We start from the raw sequence: 19,738 nt of genomic DNA on the forward strand, positions 1-19,738 counted from the left end.
AATCAGTGAAAAGAAGGTGCCCCATCCTTGGGTCATTCGTCGATGAGCGCAGACTGTTGGCATGAGCTGTGGATAGAAGTGGCCAGACTGCATCCTTACAGTTGCTAATTGTCTTCGGCCCAGAGATAGTTTGAAGCTTTCTTTTCGCAGGTATTGATAAGTCAGCTCAACTCAGTGTCATTGCATCTGCACCAAATGAGAGCCGGCCCTCCTCCAGCAGTTTTAGGACTGTAAATGACACAGGAGGAGACTGACCAACTTCTCCTGCGGAACAGCGAGTGGTTTTTCATCACAGGCCTCTGTGCTGGCAGTGTAATTCCACTAGGCCACTAGAGCACGTGATGGCCGTAAATAATGGCCAGAATGTCATTTAACTTGACGTTGTGGAGGCGGATACAGTTCTCATGTGCCCTTAGACTGCTGTGTGACTCCCACTCAATTCCTAGGTCTTGATTTTCTCATCTTTTGAACTGGGCATGGTGCCTACCTTCCCTTCAAAGTCTTCATCGAAGGGCCTTCGATAAGGGCCAGATGAGAAACTGAGCGGTCATTTTCTGTGGGAAACATAAATAGGATCTAAACTCAATTAGTACAACTATTGTAAGCTTAGTTTTATGGAAAACCATGGTAGAAAAGGGACATCATAATACTTACTTATATTGCTATCTATCTTTCAGAAACCCAGTTCAAAATCAGCAGCACCCTTATAAAGTTTCAAAAAGAAAAACCGGTGGTATTTGGGATTTCCTTTCTTTTTGACAATTACTAAGTTATTTGACAATAAAATTGTTTTTCAGAATAGCATAATAAACAGGAATCCTTCACCAGGAGAGTTAGTGTGTCCAAGAGCCCTTTCGTCTGGATGACAAGGACAGAAGTAGACAGTAGACAGTGCCGTTTATTGCAGAATTACAACTGTAGAGGGGCCAGAGGGCCAAGAGTGATGGCGGAAGTTAGAAACTTACTGTAGAGTTACCGGAGTTGACATTGTGAGCTGAGGGCTGCTGCTGGTGTTAGACGCTATCACGTAAACTCACACTCATAGCAAGGCTGTGAGTGATGAACTTGAACCTTGTCCTGTCCCACACCATCTTCATGATCAACCACACGCTCAAGCCTATTGTTATGACCACTGGGTCAATCCATCCTGTTGAGAGCCTTGATTACACTTCCTCAGGTTATCAGGCTTATTTGTTTTGTTGTTTTGGCATAAACAGTACTCTTCTCCAACACAAAGGCATCACGATTCAAAGGCAGCAGTTCTTCTTCTCTCTTCCATATTCATTGTCCAATAAACCATGGGATGTTGACACTAGGAACCAGAAGGTCACATGTAAGCCGTGCATGCACATCTTTAGACATCTCATCAACCCAAGATTCATAAATCAGTAGCACAAGATGTCACATCTCTCACATCACTTGGAAATACCAGTTTATTTTTCTTTTTTCTTTTAAAAGGTAGTTTAATGTAGTTGTCAATATACACCTTGGTGAATTGAGGTAAAAGTAGGCCCATCCAGGGCAGAATAATTAAAAGGCTGCCATTCAGTTAGAGTTTGGTGGAGACAAAGGTCCCAGAGATTGGTCTGCCAGCAAACTCTGAGCAGGGAATCCCAGGCGAGTCACTCTTCTTCCGGTCTGAAGTGATGGACACTGACAGCTCAGTTGATCTTAACAACTGCTAGCGTGCTGCACATGAAGTTGCCTAGAAAAGCTCGGAACATGGGACAAACAACATTTTTTGATATTTCTAAGACTCCTAGGCATCTCCTAGCTCATTCTTTTTTCACCCAAAGAATTCTTTTTGTTAGCTTGTTGATTGGAGTATAACATGCATGCAGTAACCAACATAGGTCTTAACTGATCACAAGTTCATTAATTTTTATCATCTTAATATATGACAGTCCTTCCTGCTGTACCTTAAGTATTTGCTTATTGTTGCTTCCTCCCTGTTGGCCTAGTGGCAAGAAGCTACGCTGCAATCCTAAAGGCACATAGCTTGAGGCCCCCGGCTACTCCATGGGAGTAAGAGTAGCATTCTCCTCCTGTGTGATTAACTGCTTCTGAAAACCCGCCAGAGGGTCAGCTGTGGGTTGGTTCTAATTGGATGGTACACAACAACGTCAACAACAGGCTAATATCAATATCACTCTAAAGCCAGACAAAACCGCAAAGCCAAAAGTAACTCCAAGTCATTGCTGACTGGTCAGAATTGACTTGCGGCTAATCCTCTTCCCTCCGACTCCCACCACCCCCCCGGCCCGAGGCTTTAAATCACACGGGAGGAGATTGTCCATCTTTCTCGCTTGGAACGGGTGGATTTGAACCACCCGAGGAGCATGGCCAGTGCTGCTTTTCTCATCAGAACACTCTGAGATCAGCACTAAGGCTGAAAAAAAATAGATTACTGAAACAAGAACCAGATCCACATCTCTCTCCAAGGGAGTGGGCAGTGCATTTTTAAATGCATCGAGACATATGAGCCTTTGGTTGTCTAAACACTGTTATTAAAGGACTGTGATAGGGGCTTATGTTAAGCATGCGTGTGTGGCATGAGAGGTGTGAGTGACCATGATGAGGCTATTTGACACAAGGAGCAGAGATCCAAAGAAGAAGGGAAAAACGTGGTACCTGGTTTTCAACCGGAATAAACCTCACAATCGAGGAATCGGGCTCCTGCCTGCCATGTTCCCCTGCAGGACACCTCTGCCTTTTTCTTTATGGCCTCTGTCTATTTCTTGTCACCAGCTCTCCTGTTCCTTACTCAAACCTTGGCCTAGTGGGTAAGGAGTGGGGCTGTCAACCCAAAGGCAGGTAGTTCGAATCCCCCAGCTGCTGTGCAGGAGAAAGACGGACATTCTCCTGTGTGATTTTTCAGTCTCTGAAGACCGCCTAGAGGGTTAGGTTCGAGCCAGGATGAGCTGTTGTTGGAATTGAACAGCTTTGTAAGAGGAGACCCAGGGCATAGCGTGCAGCTTGCTGGACTGCTGTAAGAAGGGAGGATAGCTCGAATCCACCGGCTGCTCTTTGGAAGAAGAACGAGCAGTCTCCTTCCATAATGATTTACAGAGTGAACAACTCGATGAGAGTTTACTAGGAGTCAGAATTGGCTGGATTCGACGGGACTCCAGTGGGTAAGGTGATAGGTGAGTGGCTTTCACGTGGGTTCAGGTTGCCTTGACTCACTCTCTTCACAACAGACTCTCTTTTAGTTTTGACTCCTCATAATAATAGATTGGGATTCTCTGGCTGGGGCCAATGGTTAACATATTCTGGCTAACTGAAAGGTTGGCAGTTTGAGTACTGCCAGAGAAACTTCAGAAGAAAGGCTTAGTGTTTTGTTTGTGATTTTTTTTTTAAAGTTCTTATTCTTTGCTACAGAATGGGAACTGACCCGTGACCTTCATAGCTGACCCTCCAGCTCGTGGTTTTCAGAGGCAGTAAATCACACCCAAGGAGATTGCCCATTGCTCTCCCATAGAGTAGCAACTAGTGGATTTGAACCACGTACCTTCCGGTTGATAATGCAACTCCTTACCGACTAGACCACCACAGCTCAGCCTCTCAAAATTATGTGGAGTCCAGTTCTGCTTGGACACACATGGGTTAGTATGAATTGGAATCCTTATGGGAGCTTTCTAAAAAAATAATAAACCCAGTTTTTCATATCTTTCAGTCCAGGTTCAGAGAGCAAAAACAGTATCTTATATAAATGGATGGACAGCCCCCCTGACTTACTGTCTTTGGTTTGGAAGTTTGCTTTTGGCCCCATGAGCTATGGACAGATGGTGGGTGAGGAAGATGCTTGTCTAACAAAGAATGGCGACCTTTGTCGGACTCTGGATCTGTGACCACATGCTAGGCAGTGCCCCCTCGAAGACACAGGAAGTCAACACCTTATAATGTAGAAGATTGTCTCAAGGTGTCCCCGGGTGGTCCCTGTGGAAACTTGGAATTGGACAAGAGAAGGAAAGGGGGGGAAAATCTGTAAAATAGATTAAATTCCTCACTCCTGTCTGAAAGTTGGATGATGAATAAGGATGAATGAAGAAGAGTCAGTACCTTTGAATTATGATGCTGACAAAGAAGACTGAGAAAGAAGGGATAAATAATGTGCACGGCATTGAAACAGATGAGGGAGAGAACTGTGTAAAAGGGATATGTGATCAGATATTATTGTTATGACAGGAGTCCAGAACGAAGGCTGCATAGTGGAGTGAACTTGCGGGGAGGGATTGAATAACGATGAAATAATTTTTTCTTTTACTTTTCAAAAAGAAAAGCAAATTGGGGGTGGAGTGGTTGGGCAGGGAGAAAAGTGCAACAATGAGTTAATGGAAATCCAAAGTCTCTGTAAATGTTAATTAAAATAAATGTAAAATTAAAAAAAGAATATCAAATATCTCATGAATTGCTAGTAGAATGAACTAGTCTGCCTTTTTAAAGAAGTAATTTCTTTTTTTCCATTGTTGCACGTTTTCTTTCCCCTGTGTCTCCCCTCCCCAAACCTTCCCCGCGGTGCCCTGTTTTTCCCAGATTGTTGTCATACATTTAAGGCCTAATCATAGATTTCTTTCAGTCAGTTCTTCCCCATCATCTGTTCTAATGCAGTGTTGATTATCTGTCCACTCTTTTGTCATTCTCTTCTCAACACTCCCCCATGTCTGTCCTGTTTTACCAATGGTATTATGCACTGTTTGTCCTTTTGTGACTGAGATATTTCACTCAGCATAATGTCCTCAAGGCTCCCCTTGATGTATAATGTTTTACAAGTTAATTTACAAGTTTTTCCCGTGTTGTGTAATACTCCACTGTGAGACTGTACCATCGTTTTTCTATCTACTCATTTGTTGATGGGCACTTGGGTTGCTGCCATCCCTTTGCTGTTGTGAATAGTGCAGCAGTAAACATGGGTGTGTGCATACCTGTGTTTGAGTCGTGGCTGTGATTTCTTTGGGTGTATTTCCAGGAGTGGAATTGCTCAGTCAAATGATATTTCTGTTTCTAACATTTTGAGAAAGCACCAGACCGCCTTCCATAAGAGTGACTGGCCCATTTTACATACCCACCAGCAGTGAGTAAGAGTTCCACTCTCTCCACACCCTTGCCAGCATTTGTTGTCTGCAAACAGTCTGTCTTGGAGGAAGCAAGGCCAGGTTGCTCGTCTGAGGCCAGGATGGGGAACTTCATTTTACATAGTGTAAGTGTGTTGTTAGGAGGGAAAAAGATATCACTCTGGGAAAGGTGGAGGGTCAGAGAAAGGGAGGAGGAAGACCCTCAACCAGACAGACAGATAGTGACTGTAACAATGGGCTCAAGTATATCAGAGATGGCGAGGATGGTAAATGAGGGGACGGGGTTCAGATGTGTTCTTCCCAGGGCTGCTTTGGTGGTAGTCGACTTGACAGCATCTAACAGTAACATTCTTTGGGTAACAGAAATTGTCCGATGATGAAAAATCATAAACTGCATATAAGTCAGTGAAAAGGTTTACAGCTAGGATATGGCCCACTTGGTCCCCAAAAGGTAGTATGTAGGCTGGAGATGATGAGTGTATGTGGTGTGAGGTGACTTGGCCTTGCCAGACATTGCTCCTCAAAGAAACTTAACTCAGAAAGCAGCACGCTTCCTTTGCCTGCTTCAGGTGTGAGAGGCTGGTGAATGGCTCTCGCGGGCTGCTGCGTCCGGGAATTGCCATGTCTTGTGGCAGTCTCATCACTTAATCCTGACACTATGCAGAATGTTGGATTTTCTATTGATCATCTTAGTATATAAATAATGGAATAAAACCCAGCATTTTAGTAGAACCCAGAAAGAAAAGGAAATAAGCTGAAAGGAGTAAACCCCTGGCATCAATTAAGAAACAGAATTCCTCAGCGAATTCCCAAAGTTCTCAAGAATGTCGGCTGCCTTGTTACATGTTGTTGTTTTCTTTGCTGTCAAGTCGCCTGTGACTCATTGTGACCCTGTGTACAACAGCCCTAAACCCTGACAATCTCATTGTCTCCAACAAACCTACCCTCATTACCCCAGTTACTCAATCAATCCATCTCATCCAGGGTCTTCCTCTCCTGCGCTGTCCCTCCACCATCCCAAGCATGACGTCCCTCTCCAAGGACTGGTCCCTCCTTACAACATGTCCAAAGTATGTCAGACGAAGCTTCAGAATCCTTGCCTCCAAGGAGCAGCCTGGTTTAACCCTCTCCAGGACAAACCTGTTCATTCTCTTAGCAGTCCATGGTATATTCAGCACTCTTCTCCAGCACCACAGCTCAAAGGCATCAATTCTCCTTCTATCCTCCCTCGTTACATAGCAGAAGAAATAATTAGACTTTTGGCCTTAAATATATGCATGAAACCAGAGTATGTTAACCAGAGACTATAGCAAGAGAGACTTTGACTTGGAGCTCTGATGGCCTAGTGCTGGCGATGACACAGGGGCACTGTTTAAATCTACCAGCTGCTCCGTGGGAGGAGAAAGGGCAGGTTCCTCCCATGCAATTTATTGCTCTTAAAAGCCCACTGGAGGGTCAGCGATGAATCGATTCTGACTTGTCTATTTACACCAACACGATCCTCAGTTATAGGAGTTTCTTTGGAGCCTTTTGTCAGGAGCTCTTGTGTGTTTGCGAGTCAGGAAGGTGAACTCCTCTCCTCCTCATTATATGGCCTTTAGGGGCATGGTGGTGTTGAACAGACTCCACTTCAGGGGAAAACCCTCCTGATTTCAGACTGAGTGCTAAGTTTGCCCTCTTTCCCTATCTCATTTGACTTAAACCTGCCTCCTCTCCTGCTCGGGGGAAATGGCTAGATTAACCCTGGGGCTTCCAGATCTGTCTGTCTAAGCAGCTGCTCGCTCTGGAGCCATGCTCCGCGCTGCACCTGCAGACCACAGGTGTCAAGGGGGGATTACCTGCCTGCAAGCCCTTCCTTGGCCTGAAACCTTGGGAGATTTTCTTGCCAGGAGCATCAAGGAATCCAGGCAACAGGGATGAAAGAAATACTTAATAGTATTTTACCTCTTGCCTCAGGCTTGCACCACCTGTGCGTGTGTGTGAAATGTTAAATACACAGAGCCATGTGGGGGTGCTGCAGCTGTGAGAGAGGAACGCCCCTTTACCTGCTGAGGGTTCACGGTAGGGTGAGGGCTCACAGGAAGACCACCCTATAACGACAGTTCCAGTGGATGGTTTGCATGTATGAAGGAGCCAGCTTGTCATTTTGGAGACCTTGGCCAGGGCTGCATTTGTCTCTGCAAACCCCCGAGTTCAGTGGGGAAGCCTCAACTGCTTTCGTTCTAGCCAGGCATTTTGTGTGTGTGTGTGTGTTGGGGGGGTTGTAGTTCGTTCAGCGTCTGCTGGGTTGATTCTGGCATGCATTGGCTCCATGTAGCTCTCCTCTGCACGGTTTTCAAGGACTGGTATTTCTGGATGTTCTTTGCCAAGCCTTTTTTTTCTGAGGCACTTCTGGGCAGACTTGAACTTTTACTTTTGACAAGCAGCCTTGCTTGTTAACCATTTCCACCACCTGGGACTTATAGAAAGGCTATTTATCATGCCATTTTCTTTGCAGTCATGAGCGTGGTCTTTAGATTTCGTTAGCTAAGAACTGAGGAGGCTGGCTTCTGTTTGCCCTCTGAGCCACCCCACAAGTTACTCAAAGAATGTTTTTCAGCCCTTTGCTCCGGAACCTCCTGGGGCAGCCTCACCTATGCCATCATTTTTATAGCCCACCTAGTTCCCAGGAGCCTCTGTAATCTGCCCATCTAGTGCCTCTCTGATTCCATTCCCACCTCTCCCCGATGACACTGTCTGCATTATATAGGATGCATTCTCTGCCTGGCTTACCTACCTATGATAACCCAGTTTGCAAAGCGAGTCTCAAATCCAGCATTCCCCCCACCCCCAAGTTAATTTTTCTCCTTGCCTTTTCTTTCCAACACTGTTTCTCCTTGCCTTGAATTTTCAAGGAGCCAGCTGCTTGAGAGGGTTAGTGTTTCTAAAGTATCAAAGCTTTGAGTACTAAGAAAAATACCGGAAACACTCAAGGCAGAGGTTTCATCAGAAACTACAAAACAGGACAGTGTGTGTGATTGTGGCTGAGTGATGTCTAGAGGTAAGCATCCCTCCTGGGCTTTGGCGGAGGAGTTTTCAGGGCACGGATTATGGGAGGAGAACAGGAATTTGGAGCTACTGGTCATCACTCCCAATCCTGGATTTGCAGGGTAGTAAGTCGAAGCTCTGGGTAGATTGGTGTGAGGGCTCAGGGAACATATGCATCAATCTCTGAGGGAACTTTGGGAGAAGGAATCCCAGCATTTGCAAAACCTTACACCTTGTGAAGCACAGAAATGGTAGCAGGTCATTTCAAGCAGCTTGAGGGTCTACATTTCGACATCTTCCTTCTCTTTCCACCCGAGTCTCATGTGACCCCGGTGATGCATGGAAAAAGTATATCTATCCTAGCAGTTTAAAGTCCATCGGGTGTGAAAGGGGGCTCAGCTTGGGAGAGAAGAGATCAGGGGCCCCAGAGCAGGTGCTGTGGTGTGGACACTTCAAAGCTGAGAATGGATAGAGGCTGGCCAGGTCTTGAAGCGTCACACAGTAATGAGAGCCAAGGGGTGGGTAAAAGCAGGGGAAGGATTGTAATATGCGTGGAGAGATCATGGCTTGGCTTGTGCTGAGAAGTCAGATGATGAGTTCTTTGTGTAGGAAAGAGAATTTGGATCACTCAGGTATTGTGTGTGAAGAAAATAAGTGCAGAGGGGATGGTTTTTGCAAAGGGGACAGTGCCTTTGTAGACAGGATGAGAAGCAAGTTCTCATCCAGGAGGAGGGGGGTTCAAGGTTGAAGGAACAGGTGTGAAGGAAGTTCAAAGAGGCAAGGACAGCTGACTGGTGGTGGGTGAAGAAGACAGTTGATGAGCCGAGGCTGGAAAGGGAAACTGAAGAGAGAGTGTGGATTTGGAGACTCTAGAGTTGAGTTGGAGTTTTGTTTTTTTTTACCAATAGGGAAGGACAGACTGCCCTCGAGAGGCTCAGAATTCAATGGGGAACAACAGGTTGTCATGCCTACACGATATACATGCAGCACGGCTGTTTGCTTATAGTGTGTTGGGAATAAAGCTTTGTGCCGTGCCGGTGTTGACAGACCCTGGTAGTCCTGGAGACAGAGGGCTTGGGGTGGGCTGACGGACAAACTGTAAGTCTTTAGATACAAGTGGGGAAGAGCGTTGAATGAATTTTTAAAATTAGCTTTATTTCCACCGCCTGCCGCTTTGTTAGGGCTTTTTTTTTTTTTTTTACTCATATTTGAGTGAAAGCTTACAAATCACATTCATATTTTCGTTCCCTCATTTGTCGATGATTTGTTTTAGAACATTTATTACAATTGATTGATGTAACTAATTAATTATAGTGCCTAATCAACCCCTCGGGAGCGCTGATGGCTTAAAGGTAAGGAGGTGCTTTGCCAACTTGAAGGCGTGCAGTTAGAATCCACCCCCTGCTCGGAGGGAGAAAGATGGGCAGTCTCATCCTGAGCGATTTACAGCTTCTGAAACGCTGCTGGAGAGTCAGCTGTGAGTCACTTCTGACTCGACAGCACACAACAAGCATCAAGCAGTTAAGTGTACATTACCTTTCCCTTCGCCCAAGTTAGTTACTTACTCATTTTCACTGCCCTCTCCTCCTCGTATCTATTAATTGCCCAAGATTGATTCTTTCTTAATTCTATTGATTGCAGACCTATACCTCACTCATTCACTCATTGTCAAGTTGTAGCCATCTCAAAAATGTGCTTCCATTGGGTTTCTGACGCTGTAAATTGCAAAAGAGATCATCTGTCTTCCTCCCTCGGGGCAGCTAGTGGACTCGAACTGCCAGAGAGTTTTTGACCTTTGAATTAGCAGTGAAAAACCTCCTGGAGGCACCAGAGAGCATGGATATAACTTTGAGGACTAAGGTACACCTGGGCCCCAAATTATATGACCCTCAAATTCTATCTTCAAGGACCTCGTATGCCTGTGAAAGTTGGACAATGAATAAGGAAGAACAAAAAGGACTTGATGACTTTGAATTGTGGTATTGGAAGAAATGTTGACTATACCAAACATAGTGACTATATCAGAAGATCAAAGGAATCTGTTTTGGACAGAATGCAACAGGAGGATTGTTGGAGGGCAACAGTAGTAAGACTTAATTTCAGCCTTTTGGGCATGTTGTCAGCAGGGATAAATTCTTGGAGAACAACGCTGTGCTGGGTAAATCAGTGAGTCAGTGAACAGGAAGAGCCTTAGTGAGATAGGTTGGCACAGTGGCTGCATGACGTGCTCAGGTGCAGCGGTCATGTGGGGACGAGGCTGGACCCAGCAGCCTCTCGTTCTGGTGTCCATAGAATTACTGCCAGTCAGAGCTGACCAGACAGCAGCTAACAGCAGTGCCCAGCATTCAATACACTTCCTGCCCTCGAGACTCTGTGATTTAAAGGAGACATTGCCGCTCTACAGAGGGCTGTGATCCGTGGCTTCCTGGGAAATGCAGACAAGGCTCAACTACCATTCTAAAATTGACGCATTGAACCCATCAGGTAAGGAGCTCTGGTGGCTAAGTGGGTAAGGAGATGGGCAGCCAACCCAAAGGCACAGAGTTTGAATCTACAAGCTACTCTGTAGAAGAAAGATAGGTAGTCTCTACCCGTGTGATTTGTTGCCTCTGGAAATCCTCAGCATGTCAGCTGTGAGTTCATTCTGACTCCACTTAACACGACAACAGCAACAGTATCCCCATGGAATGAAGTCCTGGTGATCTGCTTTCAAAAACATGCCAGCAAATAACCTCAATGCAACTGTTCCCTGTAATACACGAGGCTGCTAGGAGTCTGGATTGAGTGAGTGAAGTTGATTCTCTGGGCTTCCAGCAGCCTGATGTTGCACTATGCCTTGCAGTTTCTCCTTGGCCAGGGATGGGGGCCAAGGGTTTATTTCTTTTCTTTTTTAAAAATTTACTTTTTATTTAAATGTTTTTTTAAATGAATTATTTTTTAATGCAATAGAATATTTTTTACAGCATATTCCTTCCATTTAATTTTTCCCCATTCATTCATTGTTGCACATTTTCCTCCCTGCCACCCCTCCCCTGAGTTCATTTTTATCTTTGAAAAAAAATTCATTCATTATTATACAATCCCTCCCAAGTCCACAATGGAATACTATGCTGCATTAAAAAACAAAGAACTCATGCAGTATTACACAAAATGGGTGACCCTGGAGGACATTATGCTGAGTGAAATATCTCAGTCACAAAAGGACAAATACTGCATAGTGCCACTGTTATAGAAGAGGACTGACATCGGGATTGGGGAACCTAAAAAAAAGAGGGAATAAATAATGTATACTGCATGGAAACAGATGAGCGAGAGAACTGTTTAAAAGTAATATAGGATTAGGTATTATTTTCATGACAAGATTACAGAAAAAGAAATGCATAGTAAGGTGGACTACGGTTTATTTCTTAAAGAGGTCCATTTCAGTGTTGTCATCGGGTGACCTTGACTTGATTTTTAACTTACAGTGAGTGCCCGTGAGGGAACAGAACTGCTCCATCGCGTTTTTCAGGTGATCACCTTTATGATAACAAATTGCTAGCTCTTTATCTCCTAGAGCTGCTGGGTGGTTTTGAACCATCCACCTTTAGGTCAGCAGCTGTGCTTTTCCCCACTGAGCCACCAGGGCTCTTCCTGTTCCATACAGCAAGGATGAGAAACTTCAGCAGTGACACCTGGCTGCTCAGAGAGGAGATTTACATGTGTGCTCTCCTGCTCAGCCCCTCAGAAGAGACCAGATCACCAGCATGCGTGGCACAAAGTAATTGAAGCAAAGGCTTCCTAGACGCCCCTGCTTCCCAGAGAAGCCCTCGCTGGAGGCCTGAGAAGGATCTGAGAGGCAAATGAACTGCTCGTTAGTGAAGAAGTGTGATTATAGATATTCCTGACAATATTAATCTCTAATATAGTCAGCTACCTGCTCTTTAACTCTGACAGCTGGCCCCACATCAGAAAGATGTGATCATTTTCAGACGGAAAATCAGATAAGGCCCTTAAGTCCCCACTGCACAAGTGTTCATAAGACATTCTAGATAATTCCCAAAGGGGAGGATTAGAGGGGAAACTCAGAGAAAGGCCTTAGTCCCAGCCTGGTAATGGACTTCGCCAAAAATCAATAATCGTGGAGTGGGAAATTGACCCATAACCAACTCTCCAGTGGGCTTTTGGAGGAGTGCCCTTCTTTCTCCCAAGAGGCAGTTAGTAAATTTGAACTGCCTCCTGCCTTTGGGTTGGCGTCACAATTCCTTATCCACTCGTCCACCAGAGCTCCTTATGAATCCCAAGAAATGCAGGGGGCTGCAGAAGCTGAATATAGGCACCCTCCGTGGCCACATCTACAGCACTGCACTTGTTGTAGAATGCTTCCTCCCTAAACCTCTGCAGTGACTGTCTCTTTACATCTCTGACCAGGTACCCTGTGTACATCCAACCCTTGTTGTTGTTGATTGCCGTGGAGTCGAGCATGACTCATAGCGATGCTATGAATAGAAGAGCTGAAGCCTTTTGATAACTATTGTTTCTCAAAGTTCATAGAGTTTCCAGAGGCATGTTGTTTAGGAAGAAGATGCCACTCCTGCGAACTCCTCTGAAGTGAGCAGAAATCCTGATTCAGGCAGGGTGCCCCACCCTTAGCTTCGGTAGCCCCAGCACTGGATCATCTTGTAACATCGTAATTGAGGTGGTGCGTTGTTTTGGGCCATCACGTCAGATCAAACTCACAGCTGATTCTCCAGCTGGATTTCAGGGGCTGTAAATCACAGGAGAAGAAGTTTCCCGTCTGTTTCCTCTAGAGCAGCTGGTGGATTCGAACTACCTACTTTTGCTTTGGTAGCCAATAGGCTACCAGAGACCCTTTAACATCATCTGCAGCCCCCCCGCCCCTGGATTTCTTGGGATTCATTAGCTTGTAGAAGGTGCCTTACATGCTGCCTTCCTTGTGTGTGACTCTGTCTCTTTGTCTTTCTTTTTTATAAAATGACACCAGAAATAGATTAGGATTAGATGCCATCTGCAAAGAAAAACACTATTTTCTAAACAAGGTCATATTTAGACTTAATCTTTTGTCCCTTTTAAAAAATGTGATTTTTGTGTGATTTTACATAGCAATTGGCTTTTCATTCACTCGTTTATACAGATTGATCGCCCCTCATCTCTTCCTTCATCATCACATCCTCTTAAAGGACACAATTACATTCATAAAATACTACTCTTAATTGAACTGATTGGGTCTGCTCCAGAAACTTCCTTTTAAAACTGGTAAAGACAATGTTTTCCTGTTAGGACTGAATAAAGGAAATAAAAAGACTCATTTTGAATGATTGAAATTTATAGAAATGAATATATAATTCACAGTGAGAGAAACATCTTAAAGGCAGAATTACAACCATTGCATAGTATGATATTTTTATAGCCTTATTTCTCCTTAGTAAAAAATGGAAAAATAAATTCTAGCCATTTCTTGTTTTTATTCAGGTTCTTTCACTCAACATTTTAGTCTGAATTTTTTGTCTGTTTTCACTGGAGTTCCATATTGAACTCCCTTATAATGGTCTCTATCTATATTGAATGATACGCTTTAATATCTATTAAGAAGACTTCTGACATTTCATGGGCAATTGCTTTAATTCAGACTGCATTTCTACATGAACTGTCTCTGAATCTTCAGTTACCTTTATTTTTATTCCTTCTGTCCCACGTAATGTTTATTCTTCTGTCATGGCGTAAATTGTGTTTTCATCCCCAGTTCCCAAAGAAAGTACCCCAAAACACATCATACATCATTATATATTATTATGTGGAAAATATGTAATACTTTGATTTGCTGTGAACTGGTAAAGGGAGCTTGGTAGCCTAGTGGTAAGACACTGTGCTGATATCCCAAAGGCACACAGTTCAAATACACCAGCTGCTCTGCAGAGAGGATAGATAATCTCTTCCTATCCTGAGTCCAAATTTATTGCCTCTGAAAACCCACTAGAGAGTCAGCTAGGAGTTAGTTTCCACTTGAGGATACACAGTAACAACAACAATGATCTGAGAAGTCTGATAGTCTGAAAGGACTAAGGGTGGAATGTTCACTCCTTAATCCCCTCAAGATCGGATGTAAGGCGAGATTCCTTTCTTGTGCCCAGGCAAAGAAAAGCCAGCCCAGGGTGAGCTGGAGGGAGGGGGCCACAATATCAAAAAAAAACACTGGTCAGGAGTGGAGTGCATCCTTTTGTACCCAGGCCCTGTTCTGGGAGAGTCCTTGACACCAGGGAAGGCCGAGCTGCATGCAGTGTTGTAGAACACCAGGGCTACAGGCACTGACGGAAAGGTGGGTCTTTGTCTAGTACACACAGCAAAGGAAGGCTTTCTGATGGAGCTCTCACTGCTGTCAAATTGGAGGGAACTCACAGCTGAGCCTCCCCTGGGGTTCAGAAGCTGTATGTCAGCCAGCTGGGAGGAGAATGTCCATCTTTCTTCCGAGGAACCCTTAGTGGGGTTGGACTGCCAGATTGGCCTGGCCTCTGAGTTAGGAACACAGCTCCCTACAGATGACACCGCCAAAGCTGCCAACCTAAACGGAGACTCCTAGCCTGTTAAAAGGAGCTCTGGCGGCCTAGTGGTAAGGAGCTGCGCCGCCATCCTGAGGCACACAGTTCAGATCCACCAGCTCCTCTGTGGGAGAAAGATAGGCAATCTCCTCTCATGGGATTTACTGCCTCTGGAAACCTGCTGCAGGCTTAGCTATGGGCTGGTTCTGACACGATGGCTCGTAACAGTAATAACAGGCCTATTAAATGAAAACAACAACAACAACACACACAAAAAACCCCAACCCATTCTGTTGGTTAAACTATCACTTGTGATATCTTTATTAGAGCAGAATGGGGAACTGAGACACCTTCTAATACCCACGTTTAAAAACGGTTACTGTCCTGGCTCTAGAAAAGCGTCACTAGGCTTTAACCCTCTGTATGGGGCTACATTGCTCAGATCTGAAGCTGTGACCAAATTAGCTTCTCCAACATTAGAATTTGTTGTTTTTTTTTTTACTGTATAACAGCCATGGTTGGCAAGTGTTGTCAAGTTGGGCTTTTGAGGGGCTGTAAGCCATGAAGGAGGAGACCACTCATGCCTTCCATGGAGCTACTGGTGAATTCAAATCACAACAGAGAAAATGATTTTAGGTCAACATCGCAGCTCTACATGTACTCAAATGATAGGGAGTTCCTTTAGCTTTTAGTTTTGCTCAACAGTGCCTTGTATTTTGTCTACCTTGGGCCAGTATCAGGGGCCTCTTGTGGTGTAGCCCGCAGGGAATTGCTCTGACAGCTGAAGGCCTTGCCTCTTTGGTGGTTTGAGCCCACAGGCAGCTCTGAGGAGGAAGGATGGGCATTTTCCACTGACGAGATACACAGCTTCAGAAACCCAACAGGGTTGTGAGTTCATTCCCACTCAGTGGCAGTGAGTGGTGAGGATAGGTCAGTATCATCGTGTTCTGCATTTCATTCCTTTCTTGAAGTTCACTGCTTTGCTCCATTGCAGCTCTGGTGGTCGAGTTTGTAGGGAGAGGAACTGCTAAGCCAAAGGTGATGGCCTTCTGTGGTTTGAATGAACCAGCAGCTTCTTCAACAGAGGAAGACGGGCAGTCTGCTCTTGTGTGAGAAACCCAAGGGGAGGATCAGCTGTTAGACAGTTCTGAGGTGATGGCAGTGAGAAAGAGATACTGTCCAAGTGTCCTGATTGTATCATGGTGCTGACTGAAGATGGTCAGTGCTTTAGATCCAGGTGTCTGTGGGAGAAAGATGGGCAGCCTCTTCCTGTAACCATTATCCACCTCAGAAACCCAGGAGGTTGCTGTGGGTTGGCACTGACTTGACATCAGCAGACAGGGTTTGTGGATTCATGTGGTTACGGAGGCCTGACAACATAGCATGTTGGTTACTGCACCGTGTGTTACTGTCAGCTCAAAGGCCAGTGGTTAGAACCCTTCCATTCGGTTTACAGACCTGAAAATGCGATGGAGGGTCAGCATCAGTGGAATCAACTTGATGCAGCGACCTTTATACTGTTACATTAGGTTCTCACCCTGCCTGAAAGTTGGCAGTTCTCCTGCACGGGGTGTGTTTCCCCTGTTAATGTCACACACAAGCTGCACTTGATCTTAGCCAAAGGGCCAAGAAGTGAGTCTGAATCAGAGACAAATAGATTCATGTTATGCACAGAAAAAGCTGTAGCTACAGCAATTTCTTTTTATTATTATTATTAATTGGTTTTAATGAAAGTTTACAGTGACTTTGGGTTTCCATTCATTCATTGTTGCACTTTTCTCCCTGCCCACTCCTCCCCTTCCAATTAGCTTTTCTCTCTGAAAAGCAGAAGAGAAAAATTGTTTCATTGTTATTCAAACTCTCCCCCCAAGTCCACTCCACTATGCTACAGCAATTTCTCAGCACACATTCTCTGAGCCCCAGTCTCCATAGGAGTGTCACAGTGAGGGCCAGATCTGAAGCTGCAGTGGAGGGTGCATCCCAGGAGAGAAGCCTCAAAATAGGAAAAGTCGTATCTTATGTCAGGGTTACTGGCCGCCTTCTCATTCCCTGAGAGAGAAAGAGAGCAAGAAGACAAGCCACTGTATTTACCCTGGAAAGTGGACAGATCTCCTCTGAGTTGAGGAGAAGTCTTTACCTTTTCTATCCTGGCACAGCTCCAGGGAGAAAGGTACTTTGAGGCTTTATTATGCCAGTCAGGAAACAAGTCTGTGTTCTGCCCTCTGTCAACCTTCCAAGGTCGTTTGCTACTCAAACATCCTTGAGAAGATAGTCTGGAATGTTCACAAGGCAGAGAACTGGGGAGAGCTATCTCCCAACATGTATGCAAGCAACATCTGTCTCCTTAAAAAAATCCAAAGAATCAAAACAACAAACCAATAACAACAACAACAAAAAAAAAACAACAACCCTGCAAACCAGACAACACAACAAATGAGAAATATTCAGAAACGACAATCCAAAAAACATGCCGGCTCATGACCTATCAGATAAAACCTAACCTCGTTAGTGGATTGCTCCAAGCCCTTCCTCCTCCGCTATTTTCTGTTTCATGTTCTCCAATTACCCATCTGTAATCTTCTGCTTGAAAACAGCAGATCTTCTCACTGCTGCCCTGTCCTCTCTATATAGTCACCATCCATGGCCCGTATTTTTCGTTTTCCCGCTTGGAGTTGATTTTTTTTTTTTTAATTTATTTTTCATTTCAATGAACATCACCCCTCAGCAACACCCCCAACCCCAAATATAATCCACTCTGCAACCCTCATTCTGTACTCTTTCGATAAACATAATGCCCTAAAATATAATACTTTTAAACTATTCTCTCCCCCATAGACTTCAATGCCGTAAACATATTTCATCCAGTTTTTCTCAGTCTTACCCCCACCCTGATGTCAGCCTCATTTGGAGTTGATTTTTATGCCATCTTCTTGTTAGGTATCTATCATTGAGTAGACTTCAACTCCTTAGAGACCCTATTACAGGAAACCAAACTTTGCCTGCTTCTGAGCCATCCTCAATCTTGTTGGAGTCTTCTTTTTATTCACTGATCCTTTACTTTTCCAAAGTGGAAGACAATGATGTCCTTTTCCGAGTTCCGTCACCCTCTACCTAATAACATGCCCAAAGTACATGACACTAAAGTCTCATCATCCTCACCTCCAAAACTGATCTCTTTGTTTGGTTGGACATGGGATATTCTGCACTCTTCAACGGCGCCACAGTTCAAAGGCATCAAACCCTCTTTGCTCCCCCTTATTCATTATCCAACTTTCATCTGGTTATGAAACATTTCAAAGTAGTACCCTGACTTGGATCAAGTATATCTGAGTTTTTCAACTGGCATCCTTGCTCTTTCACACTTTAAAGAGGTCTGGACAGTAGATTTACTCAGTGCAGTGTGCCTTTTGATTTCCTGACTGCTGCTTCCATTAGTATTGATTGTGGATCTAATTAAAATTAAATCTTTGACAAGATTTTTTCCCCCCATCAATCTTTTTTCCATCTCTCAGGGTGTTGTCTATCAACCCAATGATAAGGTTTTTTGTTTTCTTGCTGTTGATGTGTAATGCATATTGAAGGCTGTCGTCTTTGATCTTCTGGAGTAAGTGCTTCAGTTCCTCATCACTTTACGCAAGCCGCGTTGGGTCATCCGAATAAGGTGGGTTGTTGATGAGTCTACAACAGCCCGAAACCCTGCTCTGTCCTGTGCCAGTCACACTGTCTCTGACACTCCCATCCCGATTATCCCAGTCACTGAATCAATCCACCTCATAGAGGGCCTTCCCCTCCTGCGCTGTCCCTCCACCCTACCAAGCATGATGTCCCTCTCCAAGGACCGGTCTCTCCTCACAACATGTCCAAAGTATGTTAGACGGAGCCTCAGAATTCTTGCCTCCTAGGAGCCTCCAGGTTTAACCCTTCCCTGGATGAATCTGTTTGTTTTCCTAGCAGTCCATGGTATTCTCAATACTCCTCCAACACCACAGCTCAAAGGCATCAATTCTCCTTCTATCTTCCTTGGTCATTGTCCAACTCTCTGATGCATAACAAGTGATCGCGAAGACCATGGCCTGTATCAAATGCACCTTAGTAATTCAAGTTAGTGGTAGAATATAATCACTCATTTAGAAGAGCTTCTGAAATGTGTTCAAAGGCATCTCAACCTCGAGCGTCATGGCTTTAGGCTAATGTTACAAAGCTGATTCCTGCCATTTATGGCTCTCCCCGCAAGTCCTCCAATAAACTTGGGCAAAAGGCTCTGGTTCATTAGTGTAACAACAGTCCCAAGGTCTGCTGTATCTCATGTCAGATCTCTGGTTCTCTTCTGTGGCTGTTGCTCCCTTATGCCCTGGTCCGGCTCACACAAGACTCTCTGGCCCCCATGAACCCACTACATTCTCTTGTTTTTTATTTGCTGGTGGTGCTGGTCTTGATGCTGGACTTCTAGCCTCCTGTACAATTGTTGTTATTGTTGTTGTTGATTGCCATCAAGTCAAGAATGACTCATAGCACAAATGCCCTGATGTGTTTCTATAACTATGGTCGTTTCTCCAAGTTCATAGAGTTTTCATAGGCATGTCATTTAGAAAGTTAATGCCACTCCTACTTCCAAATCTGTCTCAAAGTGGGAGCTCCACCAAACACTGTCCACCTTGGGCAACCCTTATGGAACTTGATACCCCAATGACACAAAGTTCAGCATCACAGCAAATCCAGATTATCTAAGTACAACAAATTGACAGAAGAGTGATATGCAACTTAGAAGAATGTTCCTGTAACATAACAACACTAGTCTCAGCAATGGTTAAGTGCTGTCAAGTTGAATATGACTCATGTGACCCTATGAACAAAAGCTGTGAACCCTGTTCTATAACTAACATCATTTCTCTATGTTTATAGTTTCCAGAGTTATGTGATTTAGGAAGTAGATGCCACTCCAGCTTCCAAACTATGGTACAGTGTTCAGCATCTCTGCAACTCCAAGTTACTTCAATACAGCAAATAGACCAAATGCTATACAGCTTAAAGAATGTTTATCCCGAAATGAATTCATTTGTAAGAGGATGAATTTCTGTAATGACAGCCTTTTTAACAAAT

The 19,738-nt window shown here is 44.5% G+C and overlaps 1 protein-coding gene across 1 annotated transcript in view; it reads right to left on the reverse strand.

Annotated features, from left to right (window-relative positions):
- Positions 1-19,738, reverse strand: part of LOC102851043 (follicle-stimulating hormone receptor-like) — a 379,630-nt gene that overhangs the window by 8,153 nt on the left and 351,739 nt on the right. Inside the window, exon 11 of the mRNA XM_006881015.1 lies at positions 488-515. Within this exon, the coding sequence (XP_006881077.1) occupies positions 488-515 (28 nt within the window). The remainder of the gene's footprint in view (positions 1-487; positions 516-19,738) is intronic.

Source organism: Elephantulus edwardii, unplaced genomic scaffold (assembly GCF_000299155.1).
Source record: "Elephantulus edwardii isolate Elephantulus edwardi_28Jun2011 unplaced genomic scaffold, EleEdw1.0 scaffold00011, whole genome shotgun sequence".
Lineage (NCBI taxonomy): Eukaryota > Metazoa > Chordata > Mammalia > Macroscelidea > Macroscelididae > Elephantulus > Elephantulus edwardii.